Source organism: Topomyia yanbarensis, chromosome 1 (assembly GCF_030247195.1).
Source record: "Topomyia yanbarensis strain Yona2022 chromosome 1, ASM3024719v1, whole genome shotgun sequence".
Lineage (NCBI taxonomy): Eukaryota > Metazoa > Arthropoda > Insecta > Diptera > Culicidae > Topomyia > Topomyia yanbarensis.
In genome coordinates, this window is record NC_080670.1 from 184,457,849 (window position 1) to 184,481,036 (window position 23,188).

Here is a 23,188-nt window from a genome sequence, read left to right on the forward strand (position 1 = left end):
TGTAATAGAGACCACACCGTCATCTGAAAGCTGCCTTAGCGTGCAGGAATCAGCAAGACATTCGTCAATGTCATTCGCGTAAAAGTTATAGAGAAGGGGGCTTAGACATGAGCCCTGGGGAAGACCCATGTAGCTAATTCTTGATGTCGATAAATCACCATGCGAAAAATGCATATATTTTTCGGACAGCAAGTTTAGCAAAAAGTTGTTTAGAGTCGGTGAAAGACCATGCTGGTGCAGCTTCTCAGAAAGAATTGTGATAGAAATTTTATATCTAGCAAAACTGATGCCATCTGCTCTTTGCTAGCATAAGCCATTTGAATTTCTGTTGAGAGCAACGCAAGACAGTCGTTCGTCCCTTTGCCTTTGCGGAAACCAAATTGTGTATCTGACAGTAAGCCATTTGCTTCAACCCAATTGTCGAGGCGAAACAAGATCATTTTATCGAACAACTTTCGGATACAGGACAGCATCGCAATCGGTCGATACGAATTGTGGTCGGAGGCTGGTTTTCCTGGTTTTTGAATGGCGATGACCTTCACTTGACTCCAGTCATGAGGGACGATATTACCCTCAAGAAACATATTAAATAAATTCATCAAGCGTGTCTTGGCAGAGTCTGGCAGATTCTTCAACAAGTTAAATTTGATTCTGTCTGGCCCTGGGGCTTTATTGTTACATGACAAGAGAGCAAGTGAGAACTCCACTATCGAAAACGGTGTTTCGTTCGCGTTTTCGTGAGGGGACGCGGCGCGCTAGATCTTCTGTGTCGGGGCGGAATCCGGACAAACCTTCTTGGCAAAATCGAATATCCAACGGTTTGAATATTCCACGCTTTCGTTAGTACTGCTTCGGTTTCGTAAATGCCGGGCCGTACTCCAAAGAGTGCTCATCGATATTTCTCTCGTTAGTCCGTCGACGAACAGGCGCCAGTAGCTACGTTTTTTGACTTTCATCAAACTCTTCATGCGCGTTTCCGCCCTCGCGTACTGTCGGTAGCTAGCTGGCAGCCCGTCGTCCCGGAAGGTCTTATACGCAGCGGCCTTCTCCGCGTACACGTCTGAGCACTCTTTGTCCCACTATGGATTGGGAGGACGCCCGCGTGAGTTCGCGTCTGGTACGCGTTTTGTCTGAGCTATCGCGGTATCGAGAATCAAGCCAGCCTGGAACCCGTACTCTTCCTCCGGAGGAAGCACTTGTGTCGATTCTACTTTTTCGGATATCGCGGACGCGTAGCTCTTCCAATCAATATTTCGTGTGAAGCCATACGAAACATTGATTGTATTCGGTAGCCCTGAACCGTTAGCAATATTATTTACGATTGGCAGATGGTCGCTGCCGTGGGGATCAGAGACTACCTTCCACATGCAATCTAACTGCAGCGATGTTGAGCAGAGGGACAGGTCTAAGGCGTTCGGACGCGCTGGAGGGGCAGGAATCCGTGTCATTTCACCCGTATTCAAAATAGTCATACTGAAGTTGTCGCAAAGCTCATGGAGTAGGGTAGATCGATTATCGTCATGAAGACAATCCCATGCCGTACCGTAGGAGTTGAAGTCACCTAAAACTAGCCTCGGTGCGGGGAGGAGTTCCGCAATATCGCAAAGCCGTCGGTAGCTGACTGAGGCTCTAGGGGGATGTAGGTGGAAGCAATGCAAAGGTCTTTGCCTTTAGTTATTCTTTAGCGACAACTTCAATGCCTGGTGTCGAGGGGAGGTCTATTCGATTGAAAGAATAGCACTTTTTGATCCCCAAAAGTACTCCGTAAGAGTCTTCTCGATCCAAGCGAATAATATTAAAATCGTGGAAGTGTAGGATTATTTCGGAAGCGAGCCATGTCTCGCATAGGGCAAATGCATCGCATTTCAAATTATTTAGTAAGATTTTAAACGAATCGATTTTCGGGATAATGCTTCTGCAATTCTACTGTAGAACAGTGATTAAATCCGTGACCTCGTTCGATGAATTAGCCATCGAAGGATACAATCGCTGAAAGGAGGGGCCATTTCGCAGTGAACTGCATCAAGAATGTTTTTACTGCGGGGAGAAAGCTTATCAAGATGCTTTTAAGGGGGTCAGAAATATTTAAAGCTGTAAAAATCCGGTCCACAATGTCAGAGAAATTTCTTAAGCCAGCGCTGTTTTCTTTCTCTGGCTGAGATATGGGAACACTTGGGGTTTTCGATGTTCCTGGAAGTGCTGGGAACTCCTTTTTTGAGCTCAGGTTACTGAGACCGGGAGCGACTTGCTTCGGTTTTGCACCAGTACTTCCTTGAGTAGTTATTTTAGGGGGGGCATGAAGAGACACCTTCTGGCCTTTACGACGAAGCTTGGGAGAAGAAATGTTCCTCCTTTTTCTATTGCTTCTAGGTACAGCAGAAGATGTTCCCTCCTGGGGTTCATCACAGTCGCCTTCGTCAGTAGACAAGTTGGCATAGATGTTCGTAGAGACAGGTGGCGTAGTTATCTTAAGCATTTCGGCAAAAGATCGCTTAGAGCGTCCCTGAAGGGAACGCTTAAGCTTCTCCTCGCGCTGTTTGTACGCGGGACATGAAGGGAGATCATGTGGGTTTCCCCCACAGTAGAGACACTTTTCGACATCTCTACCACAGGAATCATCCGCATGATTCCCACCGCATTTCTCACAACGGGCTTTATTGCTATAATGGGAGGCTGTGTGTCCCAATTGTTTGCAATTAGTACAGTTCATGACCCGCGGCACAAAAAGGCGAACAGGTAGATGAACCTTGTCAAAGAGGAGGTAGTTGGGTAGAGCGAAGGTCACCCGATAAGAGTCTCAGTTGACGTATATTATCTTGCCGTCAGCTGCGACTGATGCTGAATGCAAACGTTACCTAACTTAAACATAGTTTTTAGCGTTTCGGATTCTCCTCATCAGTAACTAGCACCATCTTTGTACCAATTGGATGATAAATCTAAACATTTGTTTTACTTTTTGTTGACTGAGACAGCCGTTAAAATTCATCCAGATTAAACAATCCCAGTCATCAATCTGAATATAATTTAAAACAAACATTTTCATTCCCCTTACCGCACGAAAGACTCCTTAGTGCTCGATGCGCCATAGCGAGAATTCCGTTAAAGCTCATTCTGTCGCAACCAATTGATGTTTCAGCTTAAATACGCAACTCGGAGACCCATGAACACCGATTCTATCGCAAATCTTTCAAGAGTTCAAATCAGTCCAGCTGGGAGGTGGTACCGGAAGAGGTGACAATTCCCACAGCAGAAACTATCCAACAAAACCAACCCAGTGAAAGAATGCTTGAAATGTGAGAAAATCCTCATCACTTTCTGCACGATTGGCGCTTGTCCTTTCGATTCTAGTCTACTCCTAGTCCTCCTCCTCCCCATCCTCACGGTTGGATTATTTTTCGTTGGCTACATGCTCGGAGCTTCGTTGATTCTTGGTGACCGTTTGACAACTTGCCACTGTGTGCTGTGCTGGCATGGCAGCAAAGGTCTAGCGTTCTTCTTTGAATGGACGCACGATTGTGAAGACTGTTGAATCGATGATGCTTTTTTGCTGCTTTTCCTCCTCGTGTAGCGCGGCGGATAGAAGTGCAAATAATTTTCCATTAAAGCTATCTAAAGGATGGGATTCGCTTTGGCACCTGAAAATTGGCTCAAGATACAGCGCGGGGTTCTTTTTTATTTGGTTCATCTTTTGTTGTTGAACTGATCCGTGCCAGGACGGGAACTATTCAAGGATCCCTTGGACAATAGGGAAATATGGCAGAGAAAATTACAGTTGGGCCATGGCGGTGTAACTATTTTTCTTTCTCTGTTATTTTTTCTCATACTTAGCTATTTGTTGCAAAACACAACAACAAGCTTGTTGTTGAATTAAAGAATCACTTAGAGGATCGAAGTACTTCAAATTATATACCAATAAATGTAGCAATTGAAAAGCAATTAAAACGAAACCATTAACCCAAGCTATTTTTAGCGCCTGATAAAATTAAAAACTAATTGAATTGAACATTTTAAATAAAACCGTAACGATGAATTATTCCGATCTGATTAAGCAATAAATTCAATCAAAAACTTTAGCGATTTCATGCGGGACATTCTCAAGAGATACGGTTGATTTTTTATCCGGCTCCTGCCAGGTATTCATTTCCAGCTGCGGAGCCAACAATGCTATAGCCGAACAATAAGAAGCCGAGGAGAAAAAAAGTTTTAGCGGAAAAGTATTATCGAGATCACACTACTATACTGGACTGGTAGCTAGCTAGTTGGAAGAAGTAGGAACAAAAAAAACAACTTTTCCTAGCGCTCTCCTCCGCCGGTTGGTTTCAGAGCACGTGATAAAATCTAGATACCATTAGTCGGAACGGATGGCTATTGATTTTAGGAGCCGTGAATTATCTACAGCTTTTTTTTTGTTGGACCTGGGAAATGCCGGATGGGATTTCACACCAAGTTGTCGGAAAGTTTTTTTTTTGTGACAGTCCACATGGACTTCAACCTTTTATCCCCATGCGTATCTTTGATGTGGGGGGGATAAATATATTTAGATAAGTAGTACGATGAATCCCAAAGAATTACGAACTTTCAAGCGAATTGCTCTCCTACTTACTCATACCTATCTATATGCGGAATTGATGTATCGGACTTACGTTGGCTACAATATCTTACACCCCGACCGAACATGTCGGGGGACATCCACCCACCCACAATGACATGTACACATTTGTAACGATGTCCGTTGACCATGTAACCCAAGTGCCATAAGCGAAACATCCTCCGGATATTGCCGGATAGTAGGAGGACGTGCTCTTGTCTCAAGTGGGTGGTGAGCAGAACGTGCATGATTGGGAAGGAGGAACAACAACAGCAAAAAAAATATTATATGTAAAGATGACAAGCTTATTTCATGCTCGGTCTGGACCTTTTCTTACTTATTGCTGTTCGCCAAGAGTCGCCACACAATTTCAGCCCAGTCATGCGTTTATTGGTTCTAGCGCAGCGGCATACTAGAGTGGAAATAATGGCTTTGTATCGAGGGTGAATGATTAAGTTCTTCGTGAGATATGGTCTGAACGTGAGTGTAGTGTGAGAAGAAGTCGTTGGTGCGTGGTGGACGGCAAATGACAAAAGTTAACAAGTGGAATATTAAACACTTCTCAAGCGGTTTTCTATCCTCTGTCCATCCTTAGGAGAGAAGAAATAGATACCATTCTACATAGCTTATCTGAAACTGGAATTTATCTTAAGACGGTAATACTCACACTACAAATACTCTTGCGTTTTAGCGCTTATAACCTTACATAGCTAGCAAAGCAGACCCGGAATCAACAGTCAATTTTTGCGCCTACTCTTAATGCACAATTTTGTGATTTGTCCGACCTTGATTGCGGCTTGACTATCGGAATAGAAGTTTCTTAATTTACCAGCCAAACTCTGTTGAAAAACCATTTGTACACCGCAGTTTTTTGCTTGGAATCCGATATAGTATCTACCTAGCGAATGAGGTTGTTCCAATTTCATTTCATGACAGTACACACCAGCACCAACACGTCCGTCCATTGGAGAGCCGTCAGTGTAGCAGGCCACTTGCGTTTGTCGTTATCTCCCCATCCTCTCGAGAAAGAGAATCTTCACGTGGAATGTCCTGTAAGGAAAACTACATGTGAGTGCAATATCGCTCGAGGCCATAATATCTTCACCCTATGTAACCATTTGTTTCCATAATCGTGCATGATTGGTAGCAAGATCAACATGGTTACTGTTCCAAAGATTAGTAACCTGCAGTTTCTATGTACATGATATGTAGTGCGTTTCTGGTGTATATGTAGAGGTTTGATATTTGGAAGAGCCTCAAGAACAGTAGTCGAAGTTGTCGTAAATGTAATAGGTTACGCCATGAGCGCCATTGCTCTGGTGGCCGAGCGCCCAGAAGCTCCCAAAAACTTGAATCGCGCGCAAACTCCAGTATTTTGCTCTTCGCCCTCCTCCCAACTAGTTACATCGCCTGTTCCACAACCTGTATTGACTGTTCCCGAAGTTGCCGCACATTCCGAGCAGTTTCTTTCCGTTTACTACCAGAACGTGCGAGGAATGAGAACAAAAACACAAGAATTCCACCTAGCGCTTTCTTATAGTGACAACGACGTCATTGTCCTTACGGAAACCTGGCTGCGCGAAGACATATTAAACGCTGAGCTCTTGTCGAACTACGTAATATATCGCTGCGACCGCAACTCAACAACCAGTCATCTGCGTCGAGGCGGTGGCGTCCTAATAGCGGTAAAGAACAACCTCATAGGCTCGCAGCTAAGCTTGTCTGGAATTGAACGCCTAAAGCAAATCGCCGTGCGTATCGCACTCCCAAATCAATCTGTATATATTAGCTGTGTTTATCTCAGGCCAAATAGCGATCCAGAGTTGTATCATGCGCACGCTTATGCCGTTCAAACAATTCTAGACAATGCTGGCAGCACCGACACTGTTCTCGTCTTTGGAGACTACAATCTTCCACGCCTTCAGTAGTCGCTCGATAATGATCTAAAGTGTTACCTACCTATTAATGCCTCTTCGGAACAAGAAATAGCTGTAACGGAGTCTATGGTTGCAGGCGGTCTGTACCAGATCTGCTCATTGACGAATGTGAACGGGAGGATCCTCGATCTTGCATTCGTAAACACGGATATCGTAGAGCTGCTTGAACCTCCGACTGCTATTCTCAAAGTCGATCCTCACCACAAACCGTTTGTCCTGCGGCTAGATGTACGTACCAACACTGGAGATGATTCATTTCATTCGATTGTCGAGCTTGATTTTGACTTTAACCGTTGCAACTTTGACGAAATCTCCGCACTGATTGCCACTGGCGACTGGACCGACTTAATGTGTTGTAATGAGCTTGACGAAGCAGTCGCACTGTTTTATGGCAAAGTACATGACATACTCCGCCTAAAGGTTCCACTGAAACGAGTCAACAGGAGGGTGGATTTCAAATTTCCATGGTGGAACGCTGAGATTCGCCGTTTGCGTAATGCCCTGCGAAAACAACGCAAGCGTTATTTACTGCAATACGAAACGGCCCGGAATTCCGCTTTTCGTGACTATTTGAATCATGTGCAAAATAGCCTTCGCGATCACCCCGCAACATTTTGGAAATTCGTTAGCAGCAGAAAACGATCTGGTAGTACTCCCACTGACGTTTTCCTTGGAAACGCAAGCGCGCAATCTCCAGCTGATACCGTATATTTGTTTGCTGATTTCTTTCGCGGAGTGTTTAGAAGCGACTATACCGTCCCTTCGGAAGAGTATTTGGAAACATTACCATCGTACAACATAAATCTCCCCCGTCCCACTGTAAGCCGAGCTAACGTCTTGAAGGCTCTGACTGCTGTTGATTCGTCGAAAGGGCCTGGCCCCGATCATCTCTCGCCCCAATTTATAAAAAGCTGCGCCCACGTGCTGTCTCTTCCAGTGTGCATCATTTTCAATCGCTCTCTCGCTGAAGGCATTTTTCCTATCGCCTGGAAAGAAGCTGCTATCGTTCCCATTCACAAGGCTGGAAATATTCACAACGTCGAAAATTACAGAGGTATCTCATTATTAAACTGTCTCTCCAAAGTTCTCGAAAAGCTGGTCTACAACATCACGTATGCAGCTGCATCCCACAATATCTCGGAGTATCGACACGGGTTTGTCACAAAACGATCAACAACTTCTAACCTGACAGCTTACACTTCTAAGTTGTTTCCCGCCGTCGAGAAGCGTCATCAGGTGGACGCAATTTACGTCGATTTCTCAAAAGCTTTTGACAAAGTACCGCACAACATCGCAATCTTGAAATTAAAGCGTTTGGGATTTCCCACCTGGTTGACTAACTGGTTGCAGTCGTATCTTTCCGATCGCTCGGCATTCGTGAGTATAAAAAACACGCGCTCAAGCACATTCAGAACACCCACAGGTGTCCCGCAAGGCAGTCATCTGGGCCCGCTTATTTTTATTCTGTTTATTAACGATATCTGTAGTCGGATCAAGTATGGGAAATTGCTGTACGCGGACGATCTCAAAATCTTCCGAACTATCGCTTCTGCACTTGACGCCGTAGTGCTTCAAGAAGATATCTGTACTATTCAAGAATGGTGTACGCTTAACGGAATGGAAGTCAACGTTAATAAATGCAAAGCAATCAGTTTCGGACGCTTGCTTGCTCCAGGACGTTATGAATACAGCCTAAAAGGAAGAACAATTGAAAGCGTCGACTCGATCCGAGACTTGGGAGTGCTCTTCGATAGGAAGTTGAGCTTTTCCGACCATATCACCGCGACAACTACTAAGGCTTTCGGAATGCTGGGCTTCTTAAAGCGGAACACGGCGGACTTCGATGATTTCTACGCACTACTGGCCCTGATCAGAAGTGTTCTGGAGTATGCTGTGCAAGTGTGGGCACCATACCATGCCGTTCAAATTGACCGACTAGAGCGTATACAAAGATGTTTTGTGCGATTCGCCCTCAGGAAACTTCCATGGAATGATCCAGTTGTGTTGCCTCCTTATGCCGATAGATGTATGCTACTCGGTCTGCAGACTCTGGCGACTCGCCGTATCTTCCTGCAAAGAGTTTCTGTTTTCGACTTGCTGTCAGGTAATATCGACAGTCCCGATCTTCTCTCGGGCGTTAATTTGTATGCGCTTCCTCGTGTTCTCCGTAAGGCCACTCTGTTGTGGATCCTTAGACACCGTACTTCATATGGACAAAATAATCCACTGGAAAGATCTTGTCGCAGATCTAACGAAGCTTCTTCAGTGTATGATTTTAACGTTTCCAAGCATAGATATAAGATATTAATAAGAAATATATAGTTTTAAGATGTGTCTGTACGGTGTATACCGAAGATAAGGAAAATAAAAAAAAATAATGTTGAATTTTCCTTCCTAACAATCTCATTCTACCTGTGACACTTGTGGAGTGCGCAGTAGTATATACGGCCTCTAGCAAAAACCAATGTAGGACTAACATTCCTTCCCTTCCTGTTGCGATCTACATTCAAGCCTGACCGACGCTGGTATTAATCAATAAAAACTTAAGATTTTAGGAACATGTCCAATGGTTTTTAGGAACGTGTACAATGGAAAATAGCGAAAAAATTACCGGAACGGTAACAATTTATAATTTAATTGGACACACTGAGAAAAGAAATGCTCTCAAACAGGAACTGAACCTGCGATCTTCCAGTCTCTAGTTGGGTGCGTTAACCACTCCACAATCGAGGAACTGTGATTATGTCAGATTCTCAACAGTATTGTAATCACCACCACATCCCCAACCTCCAATGTCTCCAATAAGCAAACCGTCACTGGCTCCTCTCAGGTAGATCTCTCTCGTTCAGGGAAGCCAAGTTATATTTTTTTTTAAATCTGTGCGCAGCCTATGTAAAAATCTGTGCAAATCTGTGAAAACGTGCAAATTTGTCTCAATACAAGAAGTGGCGACCTATTTTTTTAATTTTTGCTGAAGGCAAAAATTGAGCGCGAAGTCTAAAATTGAGAAATCTGTGGTAATCTGTGCATCAAAACAGGAAACTATGGAAATTTGTACAGTTTCAAAAACTTCCGTAGAGCATTGAACATTTGTAAAACACAGATTAATCTGTGCAGTACCTGACATCCCTGCTCTCATTATCTATTTTTAGCTCCACTGGATCGCATTCAGGCTTAAGATATTATTATCATTGTTTGCATCTCATTAGCTAGCTCAGACACTGCCAGACTTTGGTAGTGAATAAAGCTATGGGGAAGCATATTGAAGTCTGCCCTCAAAGCCTATCGGCAGATGGTACCAGAAAACCAACCGTTGATGGAATTTACATATATTCCTTGTTTTAACGTGAGTCGTGCTTTCCTTTTTTCATGTAACATGTCCAATGGAAAATAGACAGAAAAAGAATGACCGCGATTTGGGATTATCAGGAGTTGTACATTGAAGGATGCTACCAGGCATTATCATCTATGGATTCACAGTGCAATTTCAGCTAGTCCCACTAAATAACGGAGTAGCAACTAGGGATGAACGCATAAGCTCAAGCTTCAGCGTTTGTAACCTTTCATAGCGTTTTTAATAATTTTAAGAGGAGAGGGCTGGTAGGCTCAAATCAATTTTTGCAGATAATTTAATTCAAAGGTTAATGGATGTGACTGTAGTCAACTAGGAGGTTGATAACAGTCTAATAACAGTCTAATGTCTAAGTGGACAACACCAGCCTAGAGGCCGTGTAGAATCCGGGGGGTTGAAGTATCTCAGCCAAACATTGATTCATTGGGTTCCTGTTCCCATGCCATAAAAGATTACTAAAAACAGGAGTCCTCGAGCCGAATTTTTTTTTTCTGTGTCAAGGACTGAATGGCAGGCAGGACTAAAATATGGCAGTCGCGCACGGAGTGTCGTGGGTAATTACTCTAGCTGTGTTAAGCGAATCTCTAACGCAGTGGACGTTTGTTTCTTCGCAAATCGTGACGTTCAAATGGTAGTCATGTTCCTAATACCCATTTCCGGGTTCGCTATAGGCTATTATAAACCAACGTGTTTGATATCTTCTAGTGGCTGTACTATAAATGCTAGTGATAAAATGTGCAACACTCTGATCGACCACAGTTAGAGTAGCACAAATTAATATTCAGCATAAACGTACAGCAACTATGAATCTGTCCCGTCTTTTGCAGGAAGGAAAAGTTTCCATAGGTTTGGTTTAACAACCGTATTTCCATGAAGGAAACTTCTATATTGGAAAGCTACTTAACCCCGTCTTCGCAGCTTTCAACAAAAATGGCATGTCAAATCCACGTGAAATGCCTCGTGCATGTAAACTTGTGAATAGTGCTATTGACGCATATTGTCTATCCAACCTCACAATTCGTGATATTTGTGCTGTAACAGTCAATATGACAATATTGTTCACCATATTTGCCGTATAATGAATCATCACCTTCTGATGGTTTCAAAAGGGTTGAATCACAATGTGGCAGATATGGGTTTCCACTCATAATGGGCAGTGATGCAAAAGCCCACCACATAATTTGGGGCAGCTCAGATATCAATTTGAGAGGAACTGAATTGTTGGAATATTTAAGCAGTAAAAATCTGCACATACTTAATGTAGGAAATCGTCCAACATTTGCACGAGCTGGCAGACAACAGGTATTAGATGTAACTCTCTGCTCTGACAGTATCACGCATGAGTTGGTAAACTGGTCCGCACCAAACGACCTCGAACCGTTGTTATCTGATCACAAGTTCATCGTCTTTGATCATTTAAACGTCTCGCGTCACCTAATGTAATCCCAAATATACGAACTTAAGTTACAAAGAGGGCTTGGCGACTAAGTTTCAGGGGTATTTTCCGGCGATTGAATCTTCACGTGATTGGGATGAGGTCGTGAATAAAACAAACTCACTCATAGTAGCAGCATACCAAGAGGCTAGTCCGATTCGAGTTATGCGTGCTTCTAGAGGAACACCTTGGAGCAATAACGAACTTGTTCGACTCAAAAAGTAGAAGAGCTTGGAATCGCATACGCAGGGACGAGTCGGAGACATTTAAGTTGGCTCGCAAAGCATGCTGAAAAAATGACCTTCGATCTTCTGAGCGAAGTGGTTGGAAAGGCCTCTGCACAAATGTCTCAACGAGACCAGCAGATTAAATAAGTTACTTTAGCAATCGAAAGACTGTCCTATCAGTTCGATTAAAACTGCTAACGGTTGAATTCTCGTCTGACGAAGATGTAGTACTCAACTGCCTCTTTGACACACACTTTCCAGAATGCGCGGAGCCATCACTGACGACTGCCCCTGAGTTCTTTTCCAGTAGTTCTGATTCTTGGGCATTTGCTTGCAGAATTATAAAAACCGAATCGATGAAATGGGCGATTGAAACATTTGCTCCAAAAAAGTTTCCGAGAAAAGATAGAATCATTCCAGTTCTACAACAAAGAGGATGAACACTTCAAGCATATTTTGAAAAAAATTCTTACTTGTGGTCTTGTAACAGGACACCCTACATTAGTGTGACGGGAAATAACTGTAAAATTCATTCCCAAAGGTGGCTGCGTCACTTATGAGGAGGCAAAGAGCTTGGATCGATCAGTCTGACCTTTTGTATTCTCAAATCGGTGGAACGTTTAATCGACCTTCACATTCGGGGTGTTAGCTTGGGCGAGCACCCGCTGCATGCAATGCAACATGCATATCAGCAGGGGAAGTCCACTACCACCGTGCAACAAAGATCGTGCAACTAGCCATACAAGACTGTGACCCCAAATGGTTACTTGGGATGAATATACACTTGCTCCCAGTGACCTTACACTCACATGTAGTTTTCCTTTTAAAACGTTCAGCGTGAGAATTCCTCGTTGCGAGGAATGGCTGTCTGGCCGGATGGAGCGACAACTTGAAGAATACGTAGTTTGTTATACTGACGGTTCTTCGTGGAGGACCGAGCCCGTGCTGGTGTCTATTGTCATGAAATGAGATTAAACCAATCTCATTCGCTTGGTAGATACTGTACCGTATTCCAAGCAGAAATATTTGCGATTCTGTGTGGCGTACAATCAGCACTTTAACAGGGAATTCGCGAGATCGAAATTAGTAATCGCATGTCGAACTTAAATCGAAGAAATATAGCTTTTCAAATGCTATCTACCTTCTATGGTCATTCCGGCATTACTGGAAATAATTGGGTGGACGAATTGGTTAAAGCGGGCGCTGCGACTGACTTCATTGGTCCAGAACCAGTTTTGCCACTTTCAATAAGTTGGATAAAGCATAAGATTCGCTCTTGGGCTGGATCCGAACATGCAAACCATTGGCGTAGCTTGCAAACTTACGTTCAAACAAAGACTTTTCTGCCGGATGTGAGCCCAAAAATGTCAAAGAATTTGCTGCATTTTCCCAAACACAATCGGAGTATTCTAGTTAGGGAACTGATTGGACATTGCAAACCCAATTATCGCATGGCTGCTATTCAGCGTGCTGAGTATTATTCGTGTGATCTTTGTGAATTCGATTACGGAACTTCATATCAGTTGATATGTAACTGCCCTGCAGTAATGCAATTGCATATCCGAATTTTTTGTTCTCCATACATAGATGAACCTATGTACAGAGAGCTACTGATAACCCAGTGTGGTAAAGAGCTTTAGTTTAAGTCGTATTTGAACGACAAAATCTCTTCGGGGGTGTTGTCACTCTGTTATCTCAATATTCCCTCGGGGGTTTTGATATATCCGCTCTCTGTTTAAATAAAAATTCTGAATCCCTCTGGGAGTTGGAAGTTTTATTCCTGCTATTGTAGTACCTGCAGAGCACGTTCAGCACCCTCCCGGGGTTGTTCTGTTTTAATTGTTCTGTGTCGTTATTTTCCTTACCCCAAACCTTATCACTTCCCCAATCCTTCCCATCCGGGAAATGGTAAAAAGACAAACTTGGCAAGATACAAATCTCCGATGAACATTAGAAACGTCCCATTTGAGCCAGTTGCCACTAATTCCTGATTGTCCCATCGGAATCCGACATTAACTTAGTGCCAAGACTAGACGCTAACTCACAAAACGGAGCCAATTCTCTCCACCCCTTGAGAATTCTACGCACGGGCCTGACCTGGGAAGAAGTCACTCTAAGTATCAGGCGTACCGGATCCTACTACTCCATACTGCGACATCAATTTTCCAATTGGTTCATGGGTAGTAGGCGGTGCCAAATCATGTAGTCGTACCTTTCTTTTATCATCTTCCTTTTTTGGTAGGAGATGAACCACTGCGAGTAGTATTCACATCATTTGTGGTATAATCTTCCATATACACAAGGATGCTGTTTTAGATTGCTGGAAAACTAAATGTTCTGTTCGGATTTAGAACAGACCACCCAATTACCCAATTCCCAAAATTGACCACTTTGGATAATTTATGCAATATGAAAGTCTCCGGGGATGCTCGGCATGCTTGGCCAGTATCTTAAATCAAAAGAGCTTAAATATTTTTTGCTAAGATGACGCAGAAGGAATTCTCTGTAGTCGGATACCAAAAAAGAGGAGTAGTAGATAATTACAAAAAAGAAAAACTTTTCATTTGAAAGGTGATGAACGGTAGCTAACGAAAATTGGTGATTGACGCCATTTTGAAATATAAGATTAGGATTTCCGGTTGCCACAATACAGAGCTAAAAATGATGTCAAAGATACAAGAGATGAATGGTCCAAACAGAAATAAATATAATTCGATCCAATAGAGCAACAATATATTACCCGAAAAGACGATCGTAGCATGCGGAAATAATTTCTGTACCCAAAAATACACCAAAAAATCATTCAAAATAACGTTGATTAGAATACGATTTTCACGAACGGTTTCATTATAATTGCTTTTGGAAATTAGCTCCAATAGATCTCCAGCGGAAGTTGCCCACAGATTGAAAGGTGTACGAGTGCGCACAGCTGATTCAGTGAGAACTCGAAACATGCTGTTGGAAACGCTAAAATGATGTTGCTAGTTATTTGTTCGAGGAATTTTACTATTATATTTGGTTCCATGCCAATTTCCCAATGTCTTTAGTTATTATGGTGCCAAACAAATTATCAGTAGTTGAATTTGGTCACTCGTATACCAAAGACAATTTAGAGGTATTTCATTTTCCCTCGTTTATTTACTTTCCCATTTCAAACATTTTCATACGGTTTTTTAGTGTTGCATGATAACCAAAATTTTAAAATAGTTTCAAGCATCGATTCCCGATATTTACTCACATCCCTCTGTTAAATGCACCCAATTTCATACGATATTTTAATAAATTACGGTAGCCGAAAGCTTGAATTTGAAAATGGCGTCAATCATCAATGTCGGTTATCTACTGTGCACCCCTTTCAAATGACACTCTTATGGTGACGGTTTTCAGTTTTTTGTGGTTTTTTGTGGGAGCCGCCAAATTTGCTTGTAGAGCTATAAGAAAAGTACTTAAAATGTATTCCAACGGGGTGCCGATAAAACCATCCTATGACTACTGTAAGTCAAAATAAAATTATTGAGCAAAGTTTCGTAATTTGAGCAGTTCTGATACATTACGAAAGCAACCCTTCTTGAATCTTTTTTTTACAAAAACGCTGTTACGGTGACTAAGATTAAAAACGAGGTTTTGAAACGAATCCTAAAAAAATAATGTTCGTAATTAATTTGCTGTGGCCATGAACGATCCCATTTATTCGTTTAAATTATCATCTCTATGTTATTAATTTTTGTTATTTATTATTTTATTAATTTTTTAATTATTTTAAGAGAAGAAATTTGGTTCTGAGAAAATCTGCAAAATGAGTTTTATGAGAAAACCATAACTAATTTATGTTCAAACCCTGCATTCCCCTGAAGATGAAGGAATATACCTTCGAAACGTTGCACTATGGGAAGACATGTTACCAAAAATCGAAAACAACTCCAATTTAATTCAATTCTTTACTACAACATATACACTATAATTAAGGAAATTCTTGGGTATCTCACAAAAATATTGTCCTTACAGGGTTATATGGAAGTTTGAAGATAAAATTTTTGAAAACATACATTCCGCGTGCATTTTCTTAACTCTTCCACCTATATTGAATTTTGAATGCAATATATGTACAAATGTCATTTGTAAACTAAGAATACCTGTTTGGTGATGATATCATTCCAAATGCAGTGTATGAATGGAAAAATAACGGATGCCCAAAAATTTATTTTGTTCCTACTTGTCGCTGTTCGCGGCAGTAAATGCAGTTTTATTTCTGTATGTCAATGACGTCAATTAAACTTATGTTTTGTGGTTACTAGTAAACGAGAAAAACAGTAAATAAATAAATGTCGGCTAACGGAGCAATTTGTAGTCAGCGGAAACGTACACATTCACGACATTTCGATGGTATGTGAAACAAGACTGGCGCGATAGCGAGTACATTTATTATATTGTTAATCGACTACCTGTCATTAATTTGTTTGTGTGCCTCATTTGTGGCATTATACGTAAATTTTCAACTTGAAAATAAGTGGTATCACTGCAGTAAACCATCCATTTCGTATCGTTCAATTGCTGTCACGTTTCATCGAACATAACCTAACATTTTTTAAATGTTTGCTCGTTATTCGGAAAATTTGCAAAACTCATTCGACAGAGCGCCGACCAGAAAATAACTACGTCAGTATTGTGCAATGCAGTTTGTGGGGCTTTCCCCGAATCGCATACGCTATGATTGTATCCTCTGATGTTCAGATCGCGTGTCTGCAATATTATCTGATTGAGGTGTAATTCATTTGCAGTAGCCTAACTACATTCAACATTTATAGTTATGGCCCGAAAATAATATAATTTTCCATGAGGCCAAATGCAACAATTCTTCTATTTTCGTTTCAACTTTTACCAGACCGCAATGCTAGCATATATCTGTACCTATGTGCGAGACAGAGAGAGAGAGAGGAACAAATCGTGAAATAACTCTCCCCTATCACGAACTCACCAGCACGTTATGAGCCAACCGATTCACGTAAATTTCAAATGCGCCTTGCTGCTTTTATTCATGAATTCCTCTACGAACACGAACGTAGAACAATGGTCGGTCGCATGAAGCTGGTCCTGTTGCTTGCACAGCAATTTCGTAGCTTTACCCCAGTTCCGGGTTTTCTTTCGACGACAAGCGAGCGACCTTTGACATTTTTACCAACATCATAGAAAACTGAAGCTAATCGCCAGTGAACCGCCAATAGCGGTTCAACCTCCCACAAGCTGACCTTTATCGATGCACGTGCTGTCCCTCGCGGGTGTGGAAACGGGGAACCCTTATCTTGACAGACCGTCCTAAACCAACTGTCGCATACTTTCACTCTGAATTCATAACCTAAAATTTAGCACCATTAAAAAGAGTGTTTAACACGGACTGAATTAATTCAATAATTTATTTTCCCCTTTTCCCTCTTTTTCACAGTTGAAGTCCGCCGGCCGGAGCAGTCGGAAATTCGTGATTTCTACATCGAATCGCTGGAGGGAGCTCCACCGTCCACTGTTCGGGATGACCTTCGTCGCAGCCGCAGTCGAGCGGTGGGTAACTTTTTAGATAGCAATCAACAATCCAACTCGGTGACCCATCCAACCGACGGGCTGCGGGTTAACATCAAAACGAACACCTGGATCGATGATCTGGAAGCGGATTGGGTTAGCGGTCACCACCACCACCAGCACCACCATCGGGAGAAGGTGAGCTCGAACGTTCCGAAATCGGCTGCTGGCAAGCAAAGCTCGTGGGAACAGGATGCGGTTCGGTGGAATTCAATCCAACCGAATGTGGAGGCATATTTCGAGGAAGGGGATGGAGCTGATTCGGAAGAGTTCGAAGGTACCTTTCAGCCGAGCGATTGTCCCGGTAACGTGTGGAAGCAGGAGCTCATGTTCAGCAACCGGATGGTGATGAACTGGAGTGTGACCCGGGAGGAAGGTGGGCGTAGCGTGTACAGTGAACTTCGTGATAGCATTAGCGGCGGTAGGGGTGAAGGAAGTGGCTTTAGTTTAGGTGACAGCGATCAACGCAACAGAACTGCATATTTTAGGTAAGTTTGGAGACTGTACTTGAATTTATTTTTAGGGGATAATTGAGATCGTTAATTTGGAGCAATTTGGGAAAGTTTAAGTTTAAGTTTTTATTCCTATAGGAACTGTAGACGGGAAATGTCACCCACTAAAACAATGCTTAAGGCTAATTACAGTGGGCCGTGATTCTGAATGTGACATATATTGTACGGTTCAGATATGTGTGCGCATAGGGACTTCGCTATCGCGTGTATCATCGCGAGGTGCTCGAGCGTTTGTGCGTTAACGTGTTCGATCGCGTGGGCGTTTGTGTGACGCGTGTGCCATCATGTATAAAATCGATTTTAAAAACGTGTGTCCATTCGCATATTCGTGTGAGTTCTTGGATGATCGCACGCGGAACGTGAATCTGATACTTAATTTTCGGTGTACTGCTCAGATGATAGAAGAGAGTAAGTTCTTCCATTTCAACGTATTGTCTAGTGGATATAAGCGTCATTTTTAGTGATCCATCGGTTCCGGATGCGATCTCACGAACACAGGCGTCTTCAGCCTGAGTTTGTAAATTTATCAGTGCTAAAACGTTCACTTAATCACCGGAGTTTTTTTTCATATTAGCGAGATTGCAGGCGTAGTTGTGCGTGGATGATCGCGAAGGGCTCGAGCGTTTGTACATTAACTTGCGCTAGCAAGTATTTTTCTCGTGCATAAATTCGATTGAATGAAACTATTATTGTATGGTACAGATTCTAGAAAAAATGCTTGCTGCTGAGCAAGTCTTCGAGCTACTTTTTTCGTTTGTAAGAAGTATGTTGTCATCTTCCTTCAAAGCTGGAATTGGTTTCTGAAGTTTCTTAAAAACCTTAGAAAATGTTCGGAAAAGTTTAGAATTTTTCTTTTTGTGCACCCTGTTTGATAAATTCCATAGTAGGATCACGGCAACGTTTATATTGACGTATTCGAACATTGCTCAAGCGAATCAGAAATCGAGGATTGTCATCAATAAAAGGAGTGTTCAGTATTATCTGTGTTTTGGTACTGATAAATTTCTAGCATTTTGAGAAAGTGAAAAAGTTACTGGAAAGTGATCAGAATCAAAGTCAGCATATGTAATTAACTCGGTACAAATGTGACTTTGATCTGTCAAAACTAAATCAATTGTTGATGGATTCCTTACAGACGAATAGCACGTTGGTCCATTTGATAAAAAAAAGCTAAATAATAACCAGCAGAGCAATCATTGAAAAGTAGTTTTCCGTTGGAATCGCTTTGAGCATTATTCAAGGGCCGGTGTTTAGCGTTAATATCACCGATTATAAAGAATTTTGACCGACTTCTTGTAAGTTTTTTAAGTGCCTTTTAAAAAATTAGTTTACTCGCCAGTGCATTGAAATGGCAAATCTGCTGCAGCAATCAAATGATACCAAAGATCGGTTTCAACTTTGATACCCAAACTCTCGATCACTTTGGCAGCATAACGCGATTGCAATTCCTCCGCCGGATCCAACAATTCGATCAGGTCGATGAATAACACAATTAGAGTTACTTTTAAATTAATATTTGGTTTTAAAAAAGTTTCGATCACAACGGCTATATGCACATTATGTACCCTCAAGAAGTTTAAAATTCATCTTCGCACGTTTCAAATGAACGAGCTTTCCAATTTATTAGATTTAAATGATTATTTAAAATCATTATTAAATTTTAAATTCATTATAATTTTGTTGGCAAATTCCCAAAGCTTCAAACACAGAGGTGGAATATTTAGCATTGCAGTCATCAATTGAAACATTGATTGCTGCGAAAAAATCAATTTTTCTTCCGCAATGCTACCTTGATCGTTTGGCAAATGTGGCGTTATGTGAAAATGAAATTGGAGGCATGGTAGTCATCTTTCTTTTACTCGTGTTACCTGACATTGAAGCATACGATGACATTAGAATGGTGGGACGGAGATACAAGATCTTTGTACACTCAGGTTTTTTACGTGGTTTTTCTTGCGCGGTTTTTTCCACGGGTTTTGCGTTGCGTTGCGTTGCGTTGTGACGATGATTTTGGCGGATTGCACACTGACTTCATCATGTTTGACTGCTGATTATGTAATAAGAGTTGCTTAGGAAATGGTAAGTAGGAATTCATACCAATCCGACCCATATTAAAACCTCAACAGCATGATAGCCATCATTGCCGGCCGCCCCCATCTCCATCGTTCACGGGGAAGGATAAAGGATAAGGTAGACAGGAAGTGTTGATGGTCCACCTACTTAACGGAAGGACGACGATTCATCAGACTCTTCCATAGGTGTCGCGGAGTTGGTAGTTTGGAAGGGTATCAGGTCTAGGATTCGCTCCAAGCAAGAGATGCGACCTGTAAAGCATATTTTATTAGGTAGTTGTTTAGTTAGTCTTCGAGTGCACGATCACTCGAAAACGAGAAGATCTTGTTTAGTTTTCAGTTCTTTTAAAACTCTGGGCAGCCGGCTACCGAGAGTATACTATGTTCCCTAAACAAAAGCCATTTGAACTCCACACAGCCGACCGTGGGAGTATTGTCTATAAAAGCTAATCTTATCTGCGTAATGGGCCGGATCACTATTTATTGCAACAGTGTTTGGACAGAATTCGCTACTTCTTCTCTACGATATATTTATTGGCTTGAAAACTACCGAGGCAAAAATAGCGCGAGATGTTATAAATCAAGGAAAGTATTTCTTATTTTCCATATCGGATTGTTTGTGGAATACAAGTATACGAGCGATAATAACGAACACTGAAAGGAAATATAAAGGATTGTTAACCTGATGCACGGGCTTGTTAGCAATAACGGAGCTTGAAATTAGGTTCATAAAAACAGACGCGGCGAATTTTTAATACGTATTGACCCGTGATCATAGATACTAGTCAGATTAGTCGTATTGGGGCTAATTTCCGATCAACTATTCATTTTTACAGCAATGTTTTCTCGATTAGATCTGTTCGCACCCTCTCATTCTGCTACTATCCGCAGAAGGCTGATAGCACCCAGTCGTCGCCGGTCTAAGGACCAAATGTCATCAATAGACTTAGACTCGCGTGGAGGCATGAGATAGGTTTTTTCCACGGGTTTTCCGATTAACACGGTTATTCCAATTAACGTGGTTTTTGCAAAAAGTTCATTTGAATGCAAAACTTTTCTAAAAAGTCCTTTTAAATGCGAAGAACCTTTTTTAGTTGCTTTTGCGCTGATTTCACAATTACCACGGTTTTTGCAAAAAATATTCTAATTTCTTTTGAATGCAAAAGACTTAGAAACCTTCCGGAAAGATGGAAGAGACAGGCTGGAAGACTCCTAATGGGCCCCACCTCAACACTGAGTATTTTTGGAATGGCCTTGACGGGTGGATGCCAGAAATTGATTTTCGACTTCATTTTGAAATCCAAGATGGCGACTTCCAGTTAAGCGAAATTCTCTATAATCCAATCATGATGAGTACTTTCGGAATAGTCTAGGTCTAGTCTAGAGTAGGTGTCATAAATTGATTTTGACGCCATTTTGAAATCCATGATGACGACTTCTAATTTAGTGAAATTCGCTATAGCCCAATCGATATTGGTATATTCGGAAGTTGAAGTTGTAGTACAAATAGTTTTAATTAAACAGTTGAGTTTACTTGAATTTTAACGTGTTTAATTTGAATCAATTTAAACCCCCTTCACACACACCACATCCTTCTCTTCCTTCTCTCACTTCCATTCTCACCGCACTCCTCTGGATCAACACACAAAAATATTTTGCGTTTCTCTGGTTTATGTCTAGATCTTCTATTCGTGGATGTTTTGGGTGTTCCCCAAGATTTTTTTATGCGAGAGATACCACGTTAATTGAAAAATTCATATTGATTTGTTCGTAGTGAATTTCAGTGAACCGGAAGTCGCCATCTAGAATTTCAAAATGGCATCAAATATCGACTTTTGTCTCTTACTCGAATATATCCATATTGGTTGAGTTATAGAGAATTTTGTTAAATCAAAAGTCACCATCTTAGCTTTCAAAATGACGCCAAAAATCAATATCTGGCACTTACTCGTCAAGTCCATTCCGAAAATACCCATATTGTTGAGGTGCGGTCCATAGGACTCTTCCAGATCCGTCTATTTCAGTCTTTTGCATTCAAAAGCTATTTGTTGTGCAAAAGTATCGCCTACAAAATTGTTTTTGGCTATGCAAAAAGTGTCAGTCAATTTTCATACAATAACACAACATGTGAACAATATTGTCCTATATTATTATAGCAAAATATTGAAATACCGAAATAACCTTACCCTCCCCTTAATTAATTAATTATTTTGACATGGAAACATGGATATTTTTAGTAGATAGTATCAAAACACGAAATCACGAAGAAAAAATGCATTTCACCGAGGTATAAGTTATATAACACACTGATCCGCGAATCAATTGAGGAAATATTATTGACTCAATCGGCCGATACGAATTGTGATCGGAGGCTGGTTTTCCTAACTAGGAAAGAGCATTAGCAATCACTCTCTCTTGTCTCTTGTCACGTGGAATAAAACTAATGTCCGGCACAAGAAACCTATTGAACAAATTCAACAAACGGCTCTTTGAAGAGTCAGACGATTCTTCAATAATTTAAATTTCGTTGTTTGGCCTATAAGAATTATTCTTGCATGACAGAAGTACAACTGAGAATTCCGTCACCGAAAACGGAGAAATCGTTTCGAAGTTTCCCGACGACACGTCGGGTACAGGGAAGGATGGGGGTGTATTGTATAGGGACATATTCGGGTCATGCGTTACATACGGAGTCAAAAACCCGTCGTGTCCTCGCTTTCGTTCGTTATTTTTCGATTACGCATTCTTTTAGCAGGGTTCCATAGAAAGCTAATCGATGTCCCTCTCGATAAACCATCAATAAACCGGCGTCAATAACAGCTTAAGAGCGCCTAGAACGTTTTTTTTAGAGATGACTTGATTTTGAGAGATCATGTGGAGTCTGGCCACAATAGAGACACTTTTCAGCATTTCTCGTGCAACCATCTTGTTTATGATATCCGCACTTACCGTACCGTACCTATTTGTCACAATACGTGGCCGTATGACTCAACTTTTTACATTTAAGCCAGTTCACAGTACGACGTATGAAATGCGAACCGACAGATGAACGGTTAAAGGTACTGGAAAAGTCTGATGAGGAATAAGTCTTCATCCCATCTGCGAACGATACCGAACGTAATTGGTCGCATTCATGTACCTTAACTGACTGAAACAAGGAGTTCTTGGAATCGCGCACTCCGTGCTTCAAGTCTTCGACGGTCAAACTCGGCTCGGTGACCGTCAATCTCCACACCTCGTGCAGGTACATATACTCGGTACTCCAACGTAACAAGCTCACTCACCGCGTTTGTTTGCTTCAGGTCAAACAAAACAACGCGACCCTTATTTGGCCTAACTTTTGTAATTTCGGTTACGATCGAATATAGTTTTGAAAAGTCCTTCGCAATTTGAACATTACATTAAGTGGTTTAACTTGAGGCCGGAATAAGACCACCCAGTCGATCCCTGTTGGTAAACCCTGGCACGACACTGGGATTTGGGTAGTGGCGGAG

The 23,188-nt window shown here is 41.7% G+C and overlaps 1 protein-coding gene across 17 annotated transcripts in view; it reads left to right on the plus strand.

Annotated features, from left to right (window-relative positions):
• The window catches only part of LOC131683943 (uncharacterized), a 287,688-nt gene that overhangs the window by 143,137 nt on the left and 121,363 nt on the right, over positions 1-23,188 (plus strand). For all 17 annotated transcript variants that reach the window (XR_009304600.1, XR_009304601.1, XM_058966412.1 and 14 more), the window contains one exon: positions 16,980-17,598. Coding sequence is in view for 15 of the 17 variants with exons in the window: in XM_058966412.1 (XP_058822395.1) it covers positions 16,980-17,598 (619 nt within the window). In the remaining 2 variants the exon portion in view is untranslated. The remainder of the gene's footprint in view (positions 1-16,979; positions 17,599-23,188) is intronic.